At 42.3% G+C, this 13,563-nt stretch overlaps 2 protein-coding genes across 2 annotated transcripts; one reads left to right on the top strand and one right to left on the bottom strand.

The window, feature by feature from the left end:
- Positions 1-80: 80 nt before the first annotated feature.
- On the top strand, positions 81-1,042 carry LOC146464940 (uncharacterized). The gene is made up of 2 exons (XM_085129114.1): positions 81-414; positions 637-1,042. The coding sequence occupies exons 1-2, from the start codon at positions 293-295 to the stop codon at positions 863-865; spliced, it is 351 nt and encodes a 116-aa protein (XP_084985240.1). The 5' UTR covers positions 81-292; the 3' UTR covers positions 866-1,042.
- A 589-nt stretch (positions 1,043-1,631) lies between these two features.
- Positions 1,632-3,562, bottom strand: LOC146464939 (uncharacterized; the record flags this gene model as incomplete). Its single annotated transcript, XM_085129115.1, has 1 exon — positions 1,632-3,562. A coding segment is annotated over one exon (1,931 nt), but the record flags the coding sequence as incomplete, so codon positions are not given.
- Between the last annotated feature and the right edge of the window lie 10,001 nt (positions 3,563-13,563).

Here is a 13,563-nt window from a genome sequence, read left to right as displayed (position 1 = left end):
CCCTTCCCACCCTCACCCCATCCCCCCAAATGGATAAAATCTCCTTTTTCCTTTGATAATAATCATTAAATTATCCGCATTCCATTAAAATATACATGAGGTTCGTGACGGGAAATAATGTCAAGAGATATAAGATGGGTAAACTTGTGTTTGCTTGAGGTGGAAATGGACTGGCGTCATTTCTAATGTTAGTTTAGATTGAACAGGACAATTAATTGACTTCCCTCAGTAACAGGAATTATTCTTTTGACAATCATTTTCAGACACGAGTTCTTGGACATCTTCAGCCTTGATGATTGGTTTAATATCGGGGATGGTTGTCCTTCTTGTGATCACTTTCATCGTGGGGACATCCTGGATTCATAAAAAAGTAGTGAAAAAGAAGAAGTTGGCACGTAACTCGGAATCCCGGAGGTATTAATTTTATATATATCTTTCAAAACATTTATAACTATCTTTGACATAACCTTTTTTTTACTAGACAATTCACAAGATCAAAAATAACAATATTTTCACTGTTTAAAAAATATACATATATTTATAGGCTAAGGCCCAAAATGTCTGTCTTCGGTTGCCGGACAAAATTCGAGCAATGAAAATTAGCATAATGCTGTTCTTTTTTTTTTTTTTTAACAGATCGAAGTCAACCATTATACCCCTTCGACGATGGGAGGTTCTACCGGAACAGGTCGAGTTCAATGAGGAGATTGGTCGTGGTGCATTTGGTAAAGTGCTCAAAGGTGTTTTCAGGGAGTCACCTGGAATTGAGGTGTTTTACAAGTCCAGAACTCAGACTGTCGACTTTAAAGAAGGCCGGACGGTAGCTGTTAAAGTGTTGGAAGGTAAACGACTTCAGACATGTTAACCTTTTACTTACAGGATCAAAGGGTTGAAACCAAAGAATACCTATTTGTAAATGCTGAGAACAAACAACGCCGCTTGTGAAAATGCAAAGTGCAATTTATTTCAATGAATATTTTCTTTGTTAGGGCGAGATTACAAGTGACGTTGGGGACCGTTAATTAGGGAACTTGAGCACAGACGTTTTTGAGCGACGGACGGTAACCGAAAATAGAATTTTTCCCTTTTTGGAGCGTGTTCACGCCATCGCGTTTGTAACGTTAAGTCACCGTCATCAAGAAGAGCTTTTTTTTCTGTCCGTGGGAAGGAGCAAAACTACGCCAAGAAAAGAAACATTCGTCGACTTCCGGTTGCCGTCCGTGGCTCACGAACGTCTATCGGAGGGGGTGATGGAGGAGAAGATTGTCAGTGCTAAAATGGGCGTCCTGCAGTACTTGAAATTTTAAAGAGTGGCAATCCCTCAAACCAAGGGTGGTTGGACCAAATAAAACTTACAAAACACGATTTAACACGACATGTTTATTTTTCGACCTCGTGCTTAAAAACAACGCGCGCGATACCTACTGGGAAACCTAAAACTTAAGAGGCCTGGAGCGAGGCTGCAACCGGAAGTGGCCGCTCCATCCTCCCCCCCCAGTGAGTCTACGGACCGAAACGAATGACCATTAACAACAGTTCCTAGGTTTAAAATAACGACAACGAGCAGGCTCTAGACAAAAGGATGTCTTAAGTGTTTACAGTCTTCATAAGGTCCTTTACTGTTCATTTAGTCAAGTAGACGCTTCCAATAAGCACAGCTTAGCAGCTGGGCGCATCAAGATTCCATTTGGAGTCTTCACTTCTGCCATACGCACTCTGCCATCACTCCCTGGGAAAGTCTTGAGAATCCGTCCGAGAGGCCAATGCGAGCGAGGCGCATCATCATTCTTCAGGAGGACAAGATCCCCTTCTTGTAAATTTCTCTGTTCTTTATTCCACTTGGAACGGGTGGTCAGGCTAGGTAAATACTCCTTCCGCCACCGACGCCACAGCATATCGGCTAGGGCTTGCGCCATTCTCCACCGCTTGCGACTGTTAACTTCTCGCTCCTCAAATTGACCTGGAGGGTTGTTAGGAGATGCTCTTCCAATCAGAAAGTGGTTTGGTGTCAATGCTTCATAGTCGTTCAAGTCATCACTGACTGAAGTTAACGGGCGGCTATTTAGTACAGCCTCAGTCTCAACAAGAACTGTATGGAGTGTCTCCTCTGGCATAACCTGGTCATTAATGACAGTCTTCATGGCTCTTTTGACTTGCTTTACCAGTGACTCAAAGATTCCTCCCATATGAGGGGACGATGGTGGGTTAAAGAACCAGGTGATCCCTTGGTGGGCTAGCTCACCAGCAATGCTTTCTTGACTTAACGACTTCAATGCTTCCTCTAGTTCTCTCTTAGCCCCAACAAAATTAGTTCCATTGTCGGAACGCATCGTCTTGGGATTGCCTCTGCGGCTTCGAAATCTCCTCAATGCCATGATAAACGAATCAGTACTTAAGTCTCCTGCTAGCTCCAAATGGACTGCACGGGTGGTAAGACATGTAAAGATGCAACCCCATCTTTTCTCGGTGCTTCGCCCTCTCTTAACGCTCATGGGACCGAAATAGTCCACTCCGGTATTTGTAAACGGAGGTTCAAAAAGCGCAAGTCTTTCTCTGGGTAGGTCTGCCATCACAGGCACTTTGGGCTCAGTTCTCCTTCTCCTACAGTACAGGCAATCATTGATGATCTTCCTAGTAAGGGATTTTCCTTGGGGAATCCAGAACTGCTGACGCACAAGGGCCAGAGTATGTTCTCTCCCAGCATGCAGATGTTTCTCATGAAGATCTTGAACCAGAAGTTTTGAAATTGAATGTGCGGGGGAAAGAATCACTTGGTGCTTTGCCTCAAATGGTATAGAAGCTTTGTTGAGACGACCTCCGACTCTGATAACTCCGCCTAGGAAAATGGGCTGCAGCGGAAGTAATGAACTGTTGTGGGGTAGTGCTCTGTTGGCTTGAAGATCTTCATAGTCTTCTTTAAACGACTCAATCTGTGCTAACTGACATAAGGCTAGGGAGGCCTCTTTAAGATCATCGGCACACAACGTCTTCCCCTGTCGCTCTGAGGGTGGACATTTCTTCTTCACTTTACACTTTAACTTGAACTTGTACCTCATCCACCAAGCATACACGCGCACCAGCTTCCTCCAGGAAGAGAACCTCTCCCATGTGACCATGCTCACACTGGGGGTAGCTGACGTTGTTAGGACTGAAGCCTTTACTTCCAGTTCGCTGTCATCAAATTCTGGAGCCCTTTCGCTTCTTGGCCACTGATCTTCAGTGAGCATGAGGAATTTGGGACCATTGATCCACCGACACTCAGGAGTCAAATCACACATTTCGATCCCTCTTGTGCAGTCATCTGCCACATTTATCAAACCTGGCACATGGTGCCACTTCCTAACGTCAGAGTTAGAAGTAATTTCAGCAACTCTGTGTGACACATAAACGCTGAATCTCCTATGAGTGTTCCTAATGCAGTGGAGGACAATCTCTGAGTCACTCCAGAGGTACATATCATCAACTTCAAAGTCGATTTCTTCCAATATCTTCGACTTCAATCTGACTGCTATCACTGCAGCTTGCAGTTCCAGGCGTGGTATAGTCAAGGTCTTGATCGGAGCTACAATCGTGGACAATTCTCGTTAAGAAATCTGAACGCGGCCTACCAAAAACAATTATTTCCTATTCCTCCCCTCGAATTTCTACAAGTTCCTTCTCCCTCCCCCCCTCCCCCTATACAATGTTGATTTGGGAAATGCTGATTGCCGTGAAACTGTTCGTGACCCACCAAACAACATTGAGTTGGGGGGAGGGGGGCGGGGAAAATATGGTCGTTCGATTGTTTACTTGTCAAAACGCTTGGAAGGGTACGTTTTCTTAACCGTTTTGTCCACGATTGTGTCAGCCAATTTTTTTCCATTTCCTCAGAACTCAAAAAGTTTGAACTTCCCGGGAGCCGTGGATAGACACACCGGTCGGTGTTCTCTAAGTTACGCGTACGTTAACGTCAGTGTTTTATTTAGCAGAGATGTAACAAGCCAAAAATAGATCATGCCGGTCGTGATATAAACAACTCGCGTGTCGTTCTGGCCACTTGTTTTGCCATTGTTCAGTGAAATTAGTAACCACCAACACTATGGATCTTTTGAAAAGCTATGAAAGTGATGAATCTAGTTCAGAGGAGCCGGGTAAATCGTTATCCGAAGATTCTCTCCTTAGAAGTGACCTACGCAGTGTTTATTTGGTGACATATAGCCAGGCAGATATTACTAAATTTCCAACCCGGGAAAATTTCGCCTCAGCAGTTGTGTACGCATTTTCTCAATTGCAAGGCAAAGGGAGAGTTGTTCAGTGGTGTTGCTGTCGGGAGAAACATAAGAACGGTGGTGAACATTATCATCTCGCGCTGAAACTGGATCGTAATGAACGCTGGTTATCGGCGAAGGAATCTTTATTGAAGGAATTTGGGATTTCAGTTCACTTTTCCAACAAGCATCACAACTATTTCAGCGCGCACCAAAAACTCATTTTGCAAAGGATATTTCCCTGACTGCTGATACTTCAATCTTCTGCACAGGAAAGCGTCCGCTCATGTATATTAAAAATGGCTTAGTAGATGAACGTGAAACGGAAATGATGAATGTGCGTTGCAGAATTTTTTATTTCAACTTTCAAATCCCGCGGGAGCAGCAAAGAGAAATCCCGCCAGGTGCACGATGTTTTGTAAGCCGGCTTATTTGTGGCGAGCCAGACCTAGAATTCGGCATGTAACGATTAACTTGACAGTTTCAAGGCAATGGTGAAATAAAACAACGATTAACACAGGTTTTCAACGGTTAACACCGAATGCTCTTGAAAAGAATAGATAGTCATTTCTTTTAATACAAAACTGCTGTTAATCGTTGTTAATCGTTGAAAGTGCTAAATGTCTTCTTGTTAATCGTATGCAATTAAAGTATTTTGCGTTATTAAGAGTTCTATGTAAACAAACGGAAGAAAGGTAGATGTTACGGCAAGAAATGGACACATTTTCTCTTGTAGAATGTATTTGTTGACGTTTGTGACATGCCTGTCACGCACGCTGTACTATGTAACACAATAAAATACTAGCGTGACGTAATCTTCTGATTATTACTTGGTCAGAAAAGACTGCTTTCGTGTCCTGAGTTGCAAGAATGATAAATGTATATTGAATACAAGTATTAATACTTAGTGCGTTGTCCTTTTCCAGTAATAATGGCATCCATACGGCCACCCATAGTGTCTATAATCTTGTCGATTACCTCTGATGGAAAGTTGTACATTGTTCTAATTACACGTGATGAAAATTCATCGAATGTCTCACGCGTAATGTTGAATTCTACAGCCTGTTTTCTCAGCTTTTTTTAAACAAGATTAAAGAAATTCTGGATAGCATCTATGTCACGGCTTCGAGGCGGAATACATAATTGTTTTGCCCTTTTTATTTTAAGTACTCTTCTAACAAGAGCAGAATTCTGGTTCGGTGCGTTGAGTTGTACAAACATGCGAGAACCATTCTTGTCTGCTCTTGCAAACATAGAATCAAATTTTCCATTAACAAAAGAGGCAAATGAACGGCTGTCCAGATTATCATATGCATGACACTCAATTACTCCTTTACCGTAACTAATGGCCACCATTAATCTTAAAACGCGACCTCCACTCCCCTCTTTGCATCCTTTAGCTGTGCATCCCTGAATAAGCCCTTCGCACGCTCTCCTCCATACTCTCCCTTGTGGCGTTCTAGCTTGATCCGCCAGATTTCTTTTATAATAGAAACTGACACCATCCAAATAGAAAGCAACCGTATTGCACCAAATATCCCGAGAGTGGTTATTTTTTATGTTCTTTGCAAAGTGCATGAACGTCATCCTCGGACATCAAGCCTTTTTTACGCGCCTGCAGGTAGTGGTAGCCTTCCTTGTGCAGAAAACGCCAAACGGTCCTGCTGCTTACTTCATTAGGCTTTAGACCAGCCCGCTCCTTAATCCTACTGGAAGAAAAATGTCCGTCCTCTTTTCGTAGCGCTCGCAAACAGCGAATAATTTTTCTCTGGTCACGCGCGCACAACTTGCTCGGAGGTCCTCCTGCGCGTATAAACGGGACCGGTCTGTTTCACGGATATGAACTCGTCTCGAATTCTGTATACCGATGCAAGTGAAATGTTGCATTGTTTCAGTATCTCTACGGCTTGTAATATCTTCTGCCGCGCCAAATATGCAATATACGCCTTTCTTTGCGAGTCAATGGCGCTCGTAAAAACCATTGTATAACTGGCGAGGTGATGAGATAATGCATCTCTTTGCGTTACAAATTAATTACAACCATTATCTCCGCGAATTAGAACCAATTAACGGCAATATTCCTGGACGTTAATTAGTACCCAATGTCCAATTACATATCACCCGACCGGGTTTCTGTGCAGGGTTAGATCTCTGTTTTTAAACAATTTGTCTGTTTTACAATCGTGGACAATTCTCGTTAAGAAATCTGAACGCGGCCTACCAAAAACAATTATTTCCTATTCCTCCCCTCGAATTTCTACAAGTTCCTTCTCCCTCCCCCCCTCCCCCTATACAATGTTGATTTGGGAAATGCTGATTGCCGTGAAACTGTTCGTGACCCACCAAACAACATTGAGTTGGGGGGAGGGGGGCGGGGAAAATATGGTCGTTCGATTGTTTACTTGTCAAAACGCTTGGAAGGGTACGTTTTCTTAACCGTTTTGTCCACGATTGTGTCAGCCAATTTTTTTCCATTTCCTCAGAACTCAAAAAGTTTGAACTTCCCGGGAGCCGTGGATAGACACACCGGTCGGTGTTCTCTAAGTTACGCGTACGTTAACGTCAGTGTTTTATTTAGCAGAGATGTAACAAGCCAAAAATAGATCATGCCGGTCGTGATATAAACAACTCGCGTGTCGTTCTGGCCACTTGTTTTGCCATTGTTCAGTGAAATTAGTAACCACCAACACTATGGATCTTTTGAAAAGCTATGAAAGTGATGAATCTAGTTCAGAGGAGCCGGGTAAATCGTTATCCGAAGATTCTCTCCTTAGAAGTGACCTACGCAGTGTTTATTTGGTGACATATAGCCAGGCAGATATTACTAAATTTCCAACCCGGGAAAATTTCGCCTCAGCAGTTGTGTACGCATTTTCTCAATTGCAAGGCAAAGGGAGAGTTGTTCAGTGGTGTTGCTGTCGGGAGAAACATAAGAACGGTGGTGAACATTATCATCTCGCGCTGAAACTGGATCGTAATGAACGCTGGTTATCGGCGAAGGAATCTTTATTGAAGGAATTTGGGATTTCAGTTCACTTTTCCAACAAGCATCACAACTATTTCAGCGCGCACCAAAAACTCATTTTGCAAAGGATATTTCCCTGACTGCTGATACTTCAATCTTCTGCACAGGAAAGCGTCCGCTCATGTATATTAAAAATGGCTTAGTAGATGAACGTGAAACGGAAATGATGAATGTGCGTTGCAGAATTTTTTATTTCAACTTTCAAATCCCGCGGGAGCAGCAAAGAGAAATCCCGCCAGGTGCACGATGTTTTGTAAGCCGGCTTATTTGTGGCGAGCCAGACCTAGAATTCGGCATGTAACGATTAACTTGACAGTTTCAAGGCAATGGTGAAATAAAACAACGATTAACACAGGTTTTCAACGGTTAACACCGAATGCTCTTGAAAAGAATAGATAGTCATTTCTTTTAATACAAAACTGCTGTTAATCGTTGTTAATCGTTGAAAGTGCTAAATGTCTTCTTGTTAATCGTATGCAATTAAAGTATTTTGCGTTATTAAGAGTTCTATGTAAACAAACGGAAGAAAGGTAGATGTTACGGCAAGAAATGGACACATTTTCTCTTGTAGAATGTATTTGTTGACGTTTGTGACATGCCTGTCACGCACGCTGTACTATGTAACACAATAAAATACTAGCGTGACGTAATCTTCTGATTATTACTTGGTCAGAAAAGACTGCTTTCGTGTCCTGAGTTGCAAGAATGATAAATGTATATTGAATACAAGTATTAATACTTAGTGCGTTGTCCTTTTCCAGTAATAATGGCATCCATACGGCCACCCATAGTGTCTATAATCTTGTCGATTACCTCTGATGGAAAGTTGTACATTGTTCTAATTACACGTGATGAAAATTCATCGAATGTCTCACGCGTAATGTTGAATTCTACAGCCTGTTTTCTCAGCTTTTTTTAAACAAGATTAAAGAAATTCTGGATAGCATCTATGTCACGGCTTCGAGGCGGAATACATAATTGTTTTGCCCTTTTTATTTTAAGTACTCTTCTAACAAGAGCAGAATTCTGGTTCGGTGCGTTGAGTTGTACAAACATGCGAGAACCATTCTTGTCTGCTCTTGCAAACATAGAATCAAATTTTCCATTAACAAAAGAGGCAAATGAACGGCTGTCCAGATTATCATATGCATGACACTCAATTACTCCTTTACCGTAACTAATGGCCACCATTAATCTTAAAACGCGACCTCCACTCCCCTCTTTGCATCCTTTAGCTGTGCATCCCTGAATAAGCCCTTCGCACGCTCTCCTCCATACTCTCCCTTGTGGCGTTCTAGCTTGATCCGCCAGATTTCTTTTATAATAGAAACTGACACCATCCAAATAGAAAGCAACCGTATTGCACCAAATATCCCGAGAGTGGTTATTTTTTATGTTCTTTGCAAAGTGCATGAACGTCATCCTCGGACATCAAGCCTTTTTTACGCGCCTGCAGGTAGTGGTAGCCTTCCTTGTGCAGAAAACGCCAAACGGTCCTGCTGCTTACTTCATTAGGCTTTAGACCAGCCCGCTCCTTAATCCTACTGGAAGAAAAATGTCCGTCCTCTTTTCGTAGCGCTCGCAAACAGCGAATAATTTTTCTCTGGTCACGCGCGCACAACTTGCTCGGAGGTCCTCCTGCGCGTATAAACGGGACCGGTCTGTTTCACGGATATGAACTCGTCTCGAATTCTGTATACCGATGCAAGTGAAATGTTGCATTGTTTCAGTATCTCTACGGCTTGTAATATCTTCTGCCGCGCCAAATATGCAATATACGCCTTTCTTTGCGAGTCAATGGCGCTCGTAAAAACCATTGTATAACTGGCGAGGTGATGAGATAATGCATCTCTTTGCGTTACAAATTAATTACAACCATTATCTCCGCGAATTAGAACCAATTAACGGCAATATTCCTGGACGTTAATTAGTACCCAATGTCCAATTACATATCACCCGACCGGGTTTCTGTGCAGGGTTAGATCTCTGTTTTTAAACAATTTGTCTGTTTTACAATCGTGGACAATTCTCGTTAAGAAATCTGAACGCGGCCTACCAAAAACAATTATTTCCTATTCCTCCCCTCGAATTTCTACAAGTTCCTTCTCCCTCCCCCCCTCCCCCTATACAATGTTGATTTGGGAAATGCTGATTGCCGTGAAACTGTTCGTGACCCACCAAACAACATTGAGTTGGGGGGAGGGGGGCGGGGAAAATATGGTCGTTCGATTGTTTACTTGTCAAAACGCTTGGAAGGGTACGTTTTCTTAACCGTTTTGTCCACGATTGTGTCAGCCAATTTTTTTCCATTTCCTCAGAACTCAAAAAGTTTGAACTTCCCGGGAGCCGTGGATAGACACACCGGTCGGTGTTCTCTAAGTTACGCGTACGTTAACGTCAGTGTTTTATTTAGCAGAGATGTAACAAGCCAAAAATAGATCATGCCGGTCGTGATATAAACAACTCGCGTGTCGTTCTGGCCACTTGTTTTGCCATTGTTCAGTGAAATTAGTAACCACCAACACTATGGATCTTTTGAAAAGCTATGAAAGTGATGAATCTAGTTCAGAGGAGCCGGGTAAATCGTTATCCGAAGATTCTCTCCTTAGAAGTGACCTACGCAGTGTTTATTTGGTGACATATAGCCAGGCAGATATTACTAAATTTCCAACCCGGGAAAATTTCGCCTCAGCAGTTGTGTACGCATTTTCTCAATTGCAAGGCAAAGGGAGAGTTGTTCAGTGGTGTTGCTGTCGGGAGAAACATAAGAACGGTGGTGAACATTATCATCTCGCGCTGAAACTGGATCGTAATGAACGCTGGTTATCGGCGAAGGAATCTTTATTGAAGGAATTTGGGATTTCAGTTCACTTTTCCAACAAGCATCACAACTATTTCAGCGCGCACCAAAAACTCATTTTGCAAAGGATATTTCCCTGACTGCTGATACTTCAATCTTCTGCACAGGAAAGCGTCCGCTCATGTATATTAAAAATGGCTTAGTAGATGAACGTGAAACGGAAATGATGAATGTGCGTTGCAGAATTTTTTATTTCAACTTTCAAATCCCGCGGGAGCAGCAAAGAGAAATCCCGCCAGGTGCACGATGTTTTGTAAGCCGGCTTATTTGTGGCGAGCCAGACCTAGAATTCGGCATGTAACGATTAACTTGACAGTTTCAAGGCAATGGTGAAATAAAACAACGATTAACACAGGTTTTCAACGGTTAACACCGAATGCTCTTGAAAAGAATAGATAGTCATTTCTTTTAATACAAAACTGCTGTTAATCGTTGTTAATCGTTGAAAGTGCTAAATGTCTTCTTGTTAATCGTATGCAATTAAAGTATTTTGCGTTATTAAGAGTTCTATGTAAACAAACGGAAGAAAGGTAGATGTTACGGCAAGAAATGGACACATTTTCTCTTGTAGAATGTATTTGTTGACGTTTGTGACATGCCTGTCACGCACGCTGTACTATGTAACACAATAAAATACTAGCGTGACGTAATCTTCTGATTATTACTTGGTCAGAAAAGACTGCTTTCGTGTCCTGAGTTGCAAGAATGATAAATGTATATTGAATACAAGTATTAATACTTAGTGCGTTGTCCTTTTCCAGTAATAATGGCATCCATACGGCCACCCATAGTGTCTATAATCTTGTCGATTACCTCTGATGGAAAGTTGTACATTGTTCTAATTACACGTGATGAAAATTCATCGAATGTCTCACGCGTAATGTTGAATTCTACAGCCTGTTTTCTCAGCTTTTTTTAAACAAGATTAAAGAAATTCTGGATAGCATCTATGTCACGGCTTCGAGGCGGAATACATAATTGTTTTGCCCTTTTTATTTTAAGTACTCTTCTAACAAGAGCAGAATTCTGGTTCGGTGCGTTGAGTTGTACAAACATGCGAGAACCATTCTTGTCTGCTCTTGCAAACATAGAATCAAATTTTCCATTAACAAAAGAGGCAAATGAACGGCTGTCCAGATTATCATATGCATGACACTCAATTACTCCTTTACCGTAACTAATGGCCACCATTAATCTTAAAACGCGACCTCCACTCCCCTCTTTGCATCCTTTAGCTGTGCATCCCTGAATAAGCCCTTCGCACGCTCTCCTCCATACTCTCCCTTGTGGCGTTCTAGCTTGATCCGCCAGATTTCTTTTATAATAGAAACTGACACCATCCAAATAGAAAGCAACCGTATTGCACCAAATATCCCGAGAGTGGTTATTTTTTATGTTCTTTGCAAAGTGCATGAACGTCATCCTCGGACATCAAGCCTTTTTTACGCGCCTGCAGGTAGTGGTAGCCTTCCTTGTGCAGAAAACGCCAAACGGTCCTGCTGCTTACTTCATTAGGCTTTAGACCAGCCCGCTCCTTAATCCTACTGGAAGAAAAATGTCCGTCCTCTTTTCGTAGCGCTCGCAAACAGCGAATAATTTTTCTCTGGTCACGCGCGCACAACTTGCTCGGAGGTCCTCCTGCGCGTATAAACGGGACCGGTCTGTTTCACGGATATGAACTCGTCTCGAATTCTGTATACCGATGCAAGTGAAATGTTGCATTGTTTCAGTATCTCTACGGCTTGTAATATCTTCTGCCGCGCCAAATATGCAATATACGCCTTTCTTTGCGAGTCAATGGCGCTCGTAAAAACCATTGTATAACTGGCGAGGTGATGAGATAATGCATCTCTTTGCGTTACAAATTAATTACAACCATTATCTCCGCGAATTAGAACCAATTAACGGCAATATTCCTGGACGTTAATTAGTACCCAATGTCCAATTACATATCACCCGACCGGGTTTCTGTGCAGGGTTAGATCTCTGTTTTTAAACAATTTGTCTGTTTTACAATCGTGGACAATTCTCGTTAAGAAATCTGAACGCGGCCTACCAAAAACAATTATTTCCTATTCCTCCCCTCGAATTTCTACAAGTTCCTTCTCCCTCCCCCCCTCCCCCTATACAATGTTGATTTGGGAAATGCTGATTGCCGTGAAACTGTTCGTGACCCACCAAACAACATTGAGTTGGGGGGAGGGGGGCGGGGAAAATATGGTCGTTCGATTGTTTACTTGTCAAAACGCTTGGAAGGGTACGTTTTCTTAACCGTTTTGTCCACGATTGTGTCAGCCAATTTTTTTCCATTTCCTCAGAACTCAAAAAGTTTGAACTTCCCGGGAGCCGTGGATAGACACACCGGTCGGTGTTCTCTAAGTTACGCGTACGTTAACGTCAGTGTTTTATTTAGCAGAGATGTAACAAGCCAAAAATAGATCATGCCGGTCGTGATATAAACAACTCGCGTGTCGTTCTGGCCACTTGTTTTGCCATTGTTCAGTGAAATTAGTAACCACCAACACTATGGATCTTTTGAAAAGCTATGAAAGTGATGAATCTAGTTCAGAGGAGCCGGGTAAATCGTTATCCGAAGATTCTCTCCTTAGAAGTGACCTACGCAGTGTTTATTTGGTGACATATAGCCAGGCAGATATTACTAAATTTCCAACCCGGGAAAATTTCGCCTCAGCAGTTGTGTACGCATTTTCTCAATTGCAAGGCAAAGGGAGAGTTGTTCAGTGGTGTTGCTGTCGGGAGAAACATAAGAACGGTGGTGAACATTATCATCTCGCGCTGAAACTGGATCGTAATGAACGCTGGTTATCGGCGAAGGAATCTTTATTGAAGGAATTTGGGATTTCAGTTCACTTTTCCAACAAGCATCACAACTATTTCAGCGCGCACCAAAAACTCATTTTGCAAAGGATATTTCCCTGACTGCTGATACTTCAATCTTCTGCACAGGAAAGCGTCCGCTCATGTATATTAAAAATGGCTTAGTAGATGAACGTGAAACGGAAATGATGAATGTGCGTTGCAGAATTTTTTATTTCAACTTTCAAATCCCGCGGGAGCAGCAAAGAGAAATCCCGCCAGGTGCACGATGTTTTGTAAGCCGGCTTATTTGTGGCGAGCCAGACCTAGAATTCGGCATGTAACGATTAACTTGACAGTTTCAAGGCAATGGTGAAATAAAACAACGATTAACACAGGTTTTCAACGGTTAACACCGAATGCTCTTGAAAAGAATAGATAGTCATTTCTTTTAATACAAAACTGCTGTTAATCGTTGTTAATCGTTGAAAGTGCTAAATGTCTTCTTGTTAATCGTATGCAATTAAAGTATTTTGCGTTATTAAGAGTTCTATGTAAACAAACGGAAGAAAGGTAGATGTTACGGCAAGAAATGGACACATTTTCTCTTGTAG

This window comes from Pavona decussata, unplaced genomic scaffold (genome assembly GCF_977016875.1).
Source record: "Pavona decussata unplaced genomic scaffold, jaPavDecu1.1 SCAFFOLD_160, whole genome shotgun sequence".
NCBI lineage: Eukaryota > Metazoa > Cnidaria > Anthozoa > Scleractinia > Agariciidae > Pavona > Pavona decussata.
Note: the sequence above shows the minus strand (reverse complement) of the source record. Positions and strands in the feature narration are given on the sequence as shown.